The sequence below is a fragment of the Parambassis ranga genome, chromosome 24 (genome assembly GCF_900634625.1).
Source record: "Parambassis ranga chromosome 24, fParRan2.1, whole genome shotgun sequence".
NCBI lineage: Eukaryota > Metazoa > Chordata > Actinopteri > Ambassidae > Parambassis > Parambassis ranga.
In genome coordinates, this window is record NC_041043.1 from 8,565,020 (window position 1) to 8,575,620 (window position 10,601).

The following is a 10,601-nucleotide window of genomic DNA, read 5'->3' on the forward strand; positions in this document are numbered from 1 at the left end:
TTTTTTCCACTTTAATTATTCAACCAAAAAAAAAACACACACATTATTTCTTATGTGTATTTACGTGTCGCCTTTCATGTATGTAGGCCTTTGTCATTCTCATTGTGTTTAGCTGACAGTGTGAATCTACGTGGGAACAGTAGAGCATCCATCAAGCTACCTGCTCCTGTGTGTTCTGGGTTAAATGTTGTTGTTCTGGTGAAATGGTAGAAATGAAGGGGTTTGTTTGTTTGAGCAGAAACGCTGTGTCCATTGTGAGCGTGTTATCTCTATGTTTCTCTGTGTATTGTAATGCTGGCTTTTGTTCATTTCTGTACCATATGTGTTTTTTATAGTCATTTTAGTTTTAAAATTGATATATGTTTTTATATATAGCAGAACATGTTGAAAGCTTTGGAGAAAGAGTTCTGGATGTTCATTGTTTAAAAAATTATCAAACTGTGTGTGGGCATTATTAAAAATTAATGATATTATAATATTTTTGCAGATATTGGAGGTTTATTTAGTCAGTGTAAAATGGATTTGGCATGCAGAAAGAAAATGCTAAATATTAATTAGAGTGGGAAACAATTATTTGATCAAATAATGATTGTCTTTTTTTAACATTGTAGCATTCTTGTTATGATTGGATGTTTGGAGTGTGTGTGTGTTGTGCATGCAAATATATTTCCCCTGGTTTTAGAAACCTAAATCAGACCTTACCTTTCTTAAATCAACTTTATTCGTCACATACACAGTGGTACATAGTACAATGCATAGTGAAATGTTACCTAAAGACCTTTTTTCAAGTGTTTGAATATTTAGCTTCTGGTGAAGTCATGGCTGTGTTTACAGATGTGTTCTCATGTGTTTATGTACACAGCTCATCTGGAATATGATCAACACTCATACACCTGTCACTCACCAGCTGCCATCCATCCTGATTTTAACTATTTACTTTCAGAAAGCAGCATTTTAATTGGTGCCACCTTGTCATACGGTGTGATTGAAGGAGTGTAATTGATCATCAGTGGTGCCCACAAATGCTTTCATATTGAGTTTTTTAGGGTTAATTCTGCCCTGTAGGTCATAACACTGAGTGTGTGTGTGTGTAGGCTTATCAGAAGGGTGAGTTGTGACCATCTGAATCACACTTGTTGGCATCACTGGCACAGAAGTGCACTTAGGATTACTTGAGGGACTTGAGGTTGTTTTGAGTAAAAGAAAAAAAGAAATTGGGGGTCAGAAGCTTTCTAAAAGGACGGAAACGTCTCGTTCAGACTCACACATCCTGCTCAAAATATGCCAATATCAAATCTGAAGACCAAATTTAAGACAAGTGATAATTTCTTGTGTGCTTTTCAGTGTGAACCTCATCGGGGTTGCATCGTTTGTCCATAAAAGAAGACAGAGTCTCAGGCGTTTCACAGTGAGCTTGTATCAGTATTTATTCCACCTTTTTCATAAAAAGAGCACACACCTGGATCATTTTAAATTTTTAAATGTCCAAAGATAAATCACCTACGTAGATTTAAATACACTAATTGCTCTATGCTGTGACCTTGTGTGTGATGTTCCTGCTGGGACTGCTACCTGCTTTGTGGTGTGTGATTGCTCTAGTTCTTTATAGCAGGGGGAAACCCTACAAGACACAATGCCCGCCAGCTTTTCTGGAGCTTGTCTATGGCCGACATTGTGCCATTGTGCCCGTTTTTTTTCCTGGTCCTTTTGTATTTTATTTACAACAATCTCTTTCTCTCGTCCTACATTACCCAGATCCACCGAGAGCATACTCCGCTTTTATTGGCCCGTCTCCACTTTTCCTCTCAGCTATCGCCGTCTGGTGGGATCTGCGCACAAAGAGCGCGGAGCCAATCGCGTTTAGACTGTCATCAATTTCGGCCAATCTGCGAGATCCTCCTATTTACATATTGACATAAGGAGCCAATCGCCATTCAGCACAGGAGAGGATGCTAACCTCTCTGCCCAATGGCGGTGGGAGGTATAGAGTTTTGGGGGAGTGCATAAAATCAACATATTATCGAAGGTGCTTAGATATTGATCCTGTATTTCGAGGTAGTTCAAAATCACCTCCCTTGGTCCGCCGGGTTTGACCTCATATTTCTGAGCTTGGTGGAGAATAATTCACGCGTAAAATGCCGAAGAGAAAGGTGAGTGTCGTTGCTGCCATCCAGCGCACTTCACTGTAGTATTTCCAGCTCATGCATTTGTGGGGAAAATAGCGGTGGGTGATTATCTGCGGCGACGTCGAGGCAGGTGAGGTGATGCCAAAGTTTGAGAAAGCGTCTTTTGTCGCCCTCAGCCTCTCAGGTGTGTTTAACGCGCTGTTGTGAACGTGCAGGTGTATTTTATGATCCTGCCCTTTTGTGTTTTCACACTGTAATTTGGCACTGTATCCACGTCAATGGCCGTTCTTATGGCCGTTTCATTTGCCACTTCCCTGTCCTCAGTGCGCATTGGTGAATGTCAGACGGATCCGCCGTGTTAGATGTGCCTGATGATAATTCTTCAGGGCGCTTTTCACGCATATATAAAGCCTGATCGATTCTGAATGCGTAATGTAGCATTGGTAAAAAAAAAAAAAAAAAAAAAAACACCACCTCCCTGTGTTAATTTCTCCGGGGGGGGGGGGGGGGGGGGTGTGAATGGCAGGCGCCGAGCCGAAAGAACAAACCCCAAATCCAGATGGAGAGAAAAGGAATAAACAAAGAGGTTTAGAAACAATCGCTGCCGTGTTAAAAGAGCCCGTGTCACTATCTAAACAGCGTCGCACGACGTGCTCCAGTGCATTGTATTAGTGCATACATGGAAAACTGCCATTGTCTGCGCACATTCGCCTTTGAGGACAGAGAATGGGGGGCCTCTAGGGGCGGAGGTCGCCCACATGCAAATGATGCGTTTGCCAACCTGCAGCTTTTTTTTTTTTATTATCATGGTGGGGGTGGACTCTCCTGGACACCGTCCTTGCCTACCTACCTGCAGCCGGAATATTCCGTGTTCATTACGTGGACAACATCTAGGCTACATGACGCCGGCGTTATTAGATCATACATCATTCCATGTTTACAGTGTGTTATTGTTTGGGGAGTTCTGTGTTTGGATGTGAACAAGATGCCTCCATAAAATGGAAATCACCATCATCATCATGCATCTTTACGTTTGGTCTTAATAAACTGAAGAAAAACTGTAGGGAATCATTATTATTACTGTTATTATTATGACTATTATTGTTGTTGTTATAATCGTTGTTGTTTTTTCTGTTTGCATGCTTTTCTTATAGGCACAAGACTTTGCACACAACATTTAGACAATGTATCCAACTAAATATTAATTATTTATCATTTCTCAGTTAAGCTATCATTGTAATAACTACCTGTACAGAGCCCATATGTTCAGTTCACTGCCATCAGACACTAAATCCCAAGAGAGGAAGCGGTGCCAGTTATTATTTTGATCAATTCAATCAGAATAATGATCAATTAATCAGAAAACATTGAACTGTATCATCATTAGTTTATGTAGGTACCGTACATAGTGACTTGTCTTCATCATTCTGCCTGACCTTCTATGTAACCCATCACAGAAAGGATGAGCTGTTTGTCAAGTGTTGTAAACAATAGTTTAATCCTGTTTTGACGCTGTAAGGTGTAAATGGTAGCGATGATTAACATTTTGTTTTGTTTCCCTGTAGTCCCCAGAGGGTCCTGAGGGAAAGGAGGCCCCCAAAGTCACAAAACAAGAGGTAAGTGTTTCATGTGTGGTTGAGTGCTGTGTGTGCATTTGTGTGTTGTGTGTGTGTGTGTTTACTGTGCAGAGTAAGTGTGTGTGAGTGAGGCACATGACAGGTTTATCATTAGGACATTTGTTGCAGTCACCAAGTTGATCAGCTGAAGATCAGCCTACAAAGGTACAACTGATCTCTCTCTCTCTCTCTCTATCACTGTCTCTCTCTCTCTCTCTTCATCATTCCTTGCCTCCGGTAGCCCACCAGAAGGTCACAGAGATTGTCATCGGTAAGTTTCGCTCTTCCCTGGCTGTCTTCACCTCTGTCACTGTCCTCTCCTTTCCCTTCCTCCCGCCTCTGTCTTGTGGGATTATGAGTGTCATATTACCAAGTCTCAGGGTAAAGTCCTCACCCAGTTTATGGATTTGATCAACACAATCAGGATTTACAAATTCCATAAACATGTTCACAGAGGATTGGGTCTTACTCCGTTCAGCTGTCATTTCTCTGTTGTGTTTGTCCATTTTCAGTGTGGTCTGTTGCAACACCTTGTTGATAAGCAGAGCTGCATCATTAAAATGAGCAGTAGTGGATGCGTAAGTTATTTAACTAAACTATGGAGCTTCCATCACTGTAAATGACATTGGATGGTAACCATGGCATTATCATGTGTCATTAACATGCTAATAATAGAGAATATTGGAATACAGAGGAGATCTTAAGTGCAACTTTATATGACAATCTCTGTGTAAAAGTGGCTGATGTGATTATGCAGCTCTGCTATACAGGCCATGTGTTTGTGTGTGTGTGTGCTGTACTTTGCATGTTGAACCCATCTGTACTGCGTCTTTGCATGTGTTGGATCATTTGCATGTGTGAAGGAATAGTTTGACATTTTGAGAAAACCGAATGACCCCTTTCTTGCACAGAGTTTGACGCAAAGATCACTTTTATCTCTAGATATGAAATTACCAACTATCTTAGCTTTGCTAGGTTAGCCAGACTCTATCCAAATGTGTAAGAATGCCTAGTAGACATTTATAACTATTTTGTTTAATTTGCTTAAACCTGCAAGTTGTCAAGACTTCAGTTGCTCTTGCACACCATCATAGTGTGGTTGCCTTTCAAATGGCAGCTTCATCTGTTTCTCCTCTGTTTCCAGTACTTGTGCTAAACTAAGCTAGAAGCTTTTGCATGTTTCCAAATTTGATATTTTCCTTGTCTTTAATTGCTTTTTATTGATCTAGTTAATGCAAATAGACTCCTTTTTTAACACTTAATACCATGCAGTGCATAAACCACTATATGGACTTTGTCTTATGTTTACCCTTCTCTAATAAAATATAAATAATGTATATAATTTTCTATATTTGTAAATAAGCCTGGCTACTAGTAGTATATAGATACATTATCACTAGTTTTAGGTTTCATGTGCACTCTCAGAGATTTCTGAAGACAAAAGATATTTTGAGAGCGAATCACATGATTTAATTTTATCACAGCAGTGTGGCCGCAGGGTAACATAGTCTACCACACAAGTAACTAGATTCAACTATTCAGCAAAAAAGCCTGCTTGCATCTGATATAGTTACTGTACAGTAGACCGAAGTTAGATCAGTTTTAGGAGACATTTAAAACTAGTTTGTTAGTTTGGAGAGCCCAAATACAGTATAATTACATCCACACTATTCATATTTACAGTGAAGAGAGTCCAGTCCATCTTAAAGAATTTGCTAAACAGCTCTAATGGCAAAAGCAATATTTTTTAAGCAGCACTGAAATGTTAAGACATGAAAGAGAAACTGAAGAGAGACACTGTTTCTCAGAAAAAGGGCTAAAAAATAACAGAACACTCAGTTCTGACAGGTTTTTCTGTAATTTGCAGAGGCCTGCTCCATCCAAGCCTGAGGCCAAACCCAAGAAGGCCATCGTCAAGGTAATGTATACACACACACACACACACACAGAGAGAGAGAGAGAGAGAGAGAGAGAGAGAGAGAGAGACAGAGAAACACCTCCACCATTTATTTATATCCACATGAATTTGCAATAGTTTGAGGCATTTGGTTTATGCACATGGTCAAAGTCCACCACTCACCAAGTCCATGAAAATGACTAAATTGATCAAAGATAAACTGCTCTTTGTCACCTACAATGATATCCACCATCTTAGTGTTTACATGCCATGTATTTGTTTATTGCAGAAGGTCGCTGATGATAAGGGGGCCAAGGCAAAGAAAGGCGGTGCCAAGGGCAAGAAGGAGGATGGACCCGCCCAGAACGGAGAGACTAAGACCAATGAGGTACAAGGAGAGCAAACGGAGGAATCTACATCCAGTTTGTAACATGACAGAAAATAATGATCTTTTTTCCTTTATTGTGTCAATGTGTGCATAAACATAAACACGGCCATGCACGTATCACACTCATATTATACTCCATAACCCACCACATTTAATTCACACACACACACACAGATCTACGTGTCTCGTCCATCTGTCAGTGTGTCTTCCATCAGAAGCATGGCTCCTTCCTTGATGTCAGTGAGAGGGCAGAGTGAGACAGTCAGAGTTAAGGGTATGGTATTCTTTGGTGTGTGTGTGTGTTTGGACACTAACAAATAATTAACCCTCAATTGTATAGATTAATAGAGTATATATTTACTTATGCATTGGAGTGCTCTAGTTAACAGTCACTCGTGAGTGAAGATGTCTTGCTTGCTTTGTGCCGTGAAGTGAGCCATGAACAACATTTAAGCCTAGCAAGAAGGTTTGATGCTGCTCAGACGGTCCACGGCTTAGACTGTCCATAGACAGGTCCATCAGTCCATCACTGCTCAGACAGACGAAGCACAAACCAGGAGATGTGCATCTCAGTGAGATCACAACAGCCAGAATTGGTTTTCTAACTTCAGACATAAAGATATTCAGAGGAGAAAGGAAAATTTAGCCAACTGTGTGAACAGAGTTCTGGTGACAAGACTTGAGTCACCAAAATATGAAGTGATAATCATTACAACTTGAAGCTAAGCAGCTATGATTCGTCACAATTCACCTCTTGAAAGTCATGAACAGCCGACTCAGCAGTGTTTTCTACAGCTTAGATCAAATTGTCAGTTCAATCAAATCACTGCAGAGAGAGTTTAGATTAGAAACAGCTAGAACTCCACATAAAAATCAACCTGCAGCTATAGGTTGTTGGGGGGACCTACATTGAACCAGTAGCATGGAGGCTACAGACAATCAATAGCACTCTCATGTTTATACATATGAAGCTAGAGCTGGGCTAACCTTACAGTCTCGCAGCTGTAGCATTGTAATTCACTGATCACCTTCTTATTGTTAAACCCAACAGATATAAGTGTTATCAGCCTCCTAGGTAGCATTGGTTTAGATGGATTATTGTGCACGTATCACATGGTTGTTGGCTCAGTCCATTGTTCTGCCTCTCCAAATGTCATAGTGTCTTTGGACAGGACACTGTATCTAATGGCTGATGTGATCCTCTAATAATAATACTTGTCCACAGGATTTCATACATCATTTCCACACCTCTCATTCATTGTCTAGGTAAGCAGCCATGCAGTGCTTTCTAGTAGTGTTTTAAAATGTGAGGCCTCATGTCATCTGCTCCTTACGTGCAAAAAAAACCCCCAAAAACTGAGGTCTAAGCCACTTTATGCAAATCATGGTTGTCGAGTGTGACTGTGGAAAATTCTGACCATAATTTTGTAAATTACTGCTGCTCATCTAAAGTGAGACAGTCTGAGCCACTGTAGGGTTATTTTTCACCTCAAAAAGTTAGTGAGTGCTAATCATATGCAGCTAGAATATGTTTATTCTGCTATAAGAGGATGCAGCTTGCGTTTGTTTGCTACTGCTTCTAGAATAAAGCTAAACCAAACAGGTAAGTTGGCTTGATGCAAAGAGAGTCTGGTCCATGCCTGCAGAGGTTTATGGGAGAAAAATCACTAGAGAGATCCTTTTTTTTTTAACCAAAGCAGAAAAATACCCTTATCCTTACATCAGCTTTGTCACTTTTTTGTAGTATTTCTCCTGTCTTCTTAAAAAAAAAAGCCTTCCTGCTAGATGGATTGCTCTCAGCCTGGAGGCAAGCCTCTCCCCCTCAGACCCCTGCTGAGGCTTTGTGGACTAATCAAAGTCAAGGGAATGTTGCTGTTTGGAATTTCTAAGCCGGTTCATTCTAGTCACTGCTGGAATTTACCTTAAACGATGCTGCCACCTGATTCTGTCTCTCTAAGTGTGCCTCCTTTTCTTTCCTGTAGGTAACTGAAGCAGCAGAGGAGGCGAACGAGGAGAAGGCGTAAAGACACAGGCGCATCCACCGGGCTCGCCCCCTCTCTTGACACCATGGCAGCAAAGCATCTTTTTTTACTGACGATTTTTGTACCATGCTGACTTTTTTTTAGACTTGTGATAGTAGAGATGGACAACCAGCAGCCCCACCTCATATCCTCGCCTCTTTTTATTTTTTTTTTTGCTCAGTTCTCCTCCATTCTGTACGGCTAGACGGTTTGCCTCTTAGAGGCAGAAAGGCTTGATGAATTGTTGTTTTATCAGACAGCTGCAGATGTTCTTTGTTTTGCCTGAAGGGGGCCATACAAGTGACTGTTATGATCTTTAAAACCAGCTCTTCCTTTGTTTGTAGTTATTCTTCTCTTAAAATCTTATCATCATTATTGGTTCTCAGCCTGTAATGAGGAGATGCTCTAGTTTCCCGTCCCCCTGATGGTGAAGGTAAGGATAGGTGCAGAGCTACAAGAAACCAGTTCCACAGTCGCCATGGGGAACATCTGCAGCTCTTTAAAAAAAAACGTGTAGTTTGTAGAATCACCACCACTGTGTCCCACATAGCTCTTTTTGTATGTGTGTGTGCTGGAGTGGATGTTTGTGGGTCTCTGTGTTTGACTTTGTTCACTTTGTTTCCCAACCCCTCCACCCCTCCTGAACGCCTTGTCCTGCAGCAGAGTGACATAGCAATAATGAGTGGTGCTTCTGTTCTAGACGGCTCTATTGGCTTTGGACCCTCTGGGCTTCTCTGAGTTTCATCCTGTTGGGAGACTATTTTGAAATAAAAGGAAAAGTTGATGTCATGTGGGAGTTTTTTTCTGTTTTTTTTGTTTGCTGTCTCTTACTAGTGAATAAAGATACTACTGTCTCTATGTATATCTCCTCTTATCAGGCAGCCAGTGCAATACACTGTAAGTGTAGATCCTCACATACGCAGGTGTTGTAGTGCAGAAAATGTATGTGTACTGTGCCTGAGTAGCTTTTCACCATGTTCAGGTTTCTGACCAGCACAAAGCCAACACTGCGTTCATCTTTGTGTGTGTGTGTGTGTGTGTGAGAGAGGGAGAGGTCGCCAGGGGCACGTGGCTGTGTTAAATACAATTGCTGTGTCAGGAAGTGAAAGGTCAGCATTTGCCAAAGTGGTGGGACCCATGTTACCGTACAGTCTTTTCATTGCTTGATGAGCTGCCACTCATATTAAGAGACCAATGGCAAGCTCCACTTTTAAGCATGTAGAAATGTGTAGTGATGATGCCTGAATACCTCAGATACTGATGAGTGTAGGACCAGGAGCCTCAAATCATTACATGATATAGCAATAGTAGGACTAACTTTAGCCAAGCAGGTAATTCCCTCCTAGGATCGCTTGACCATTACTGTACTACAGTATTGATAAAAATCACTGTGCATGTCCATGTAATCCTCAATGATGTACTGACATCAGGATAATAAGAACTGTGGGTTATCTGGATGCTTTACACAGAGGAAGGGACTGTTAGTGCAGTACAATAAGCCAAAACTACAGGATGTAGTTTGGTGGGAGTGTTTGATCAAGGATCATGAAGAGATTCCACATACTAAAACTTCAGCTGATAGTAAAGTTATAAGATGCTATGAACAAAAAACAAGTTTGGGATCTCATTGTGGACCAGAGGTGCCCAGATGCCCAAACCTATAGTGCAGTGACTGCCCCATAAACTGGGGCTGTAGTCCTTAATTGCTGTGGCACTAATTTGATTCTAGCCTGTGGCTGTTTGCTACATGTCTCCTCCGTCTCTCTACTGTCAACTCCATTAAGTCAGAAATCTCCCAAAAAAAGGTGAAGCACCATTTCCACCTTAAAGCACGTGTAACATTTGACTCCTCTGTGGTGTTCAGCTGAGTGGCACATGGTGAGATTGCCTCCTTGTGGTCGTGTCAGCCAGCACAATCACATTTTCAGTTGTTCAGGAAGACAGGTAATGTGGTATCATCTAACTAAAGTGTTAAGTTTCTTTACTGTGGAAGTATAGACAGGTATTTTGAGCAAGCACACACAAAGAGGAAGAAAAGCTGAGGTTTAACAGCACTTGTAATAAAACAGTTTTATAGTTATTTTATTTTTTTTGGGCACTGTAGATTTCCCTGTATTTGTCCTCCTGCAATGGGAAAACACTGCACTCTACCACATATGTCTAAGTATGAAAGCCTTATGATGTGCACACATGACACACCAGTAAACACAAGTGGATGTGGAAAAGGTAAATATGTCTTGTGGTTTCCTCCTAGGGTAATGAGTATACTTTTGACACAGGTGATGTGTAGCCACTGGTGATGGCGACACCCTCTGTTGACTTTCTAATCATCTGGTAACTGAGTTAGTTGTTTTGACAGGTGCCAAAATTTGTAAGGAATAAATGTCCCTTTTGCAGAAGTAAACACATGTTTATATATGTTATGGCAACATTATGCATGACATCTGATAGGTCCTGGATTATAAGAAATTACAACTAAGCTGATTTATTGTATTTAAATGAGCAAAATAGTGAGTAAACATTGACTGATGTCTCAAGTGTGATTGCATTTTT

The 10,601-nt window shown here is 40.9% G+C and overlaps 1 protein-coding gene across 2 annotated transcripts; it reads left to right on the top strand.

The window, feature by feature from the left end:
* The first annotated feature begins 1,984 nt into the window (after positions 1 to 1,984).
* Positions 1,985 to 8,839, top strand: hmgn3 (high mobility group nucleosomal binding domain 3). Of its 2 annotated transcripts, XM_028396605.1 has the most exons (6): positions 1,985 to 2,150; positions 3,692 to 3,742; positions 3,984 to 4,013; positions 5,610 to 5,660; positions 5,929 to 6,027; positions 8,010 to 8,839. In XM_028396605.1, the coding sequence occupies exons 1-6, from the start codon at positions 2,136 to 2,138 to the stop codon at positions 8,049 to 8,051; spliced, it is 288 nt and encodes a 95-aa protein (XP_028252406.1). In that variant the 5' UTR covers positions 1,985 to 2,135; the 3' UTR covers positions 8,052 to 8,839. The 2 variants fall into 2 exon arrangements, with proteins under 2 accessions (XP_028252406.1, XP_028252407.1); XM_028396606.1 differs by lacking the exon at positions 3,984 to 4,013.
* Positions 8,840 to 10,601: the final 1,762 nt, after the last annotated feature.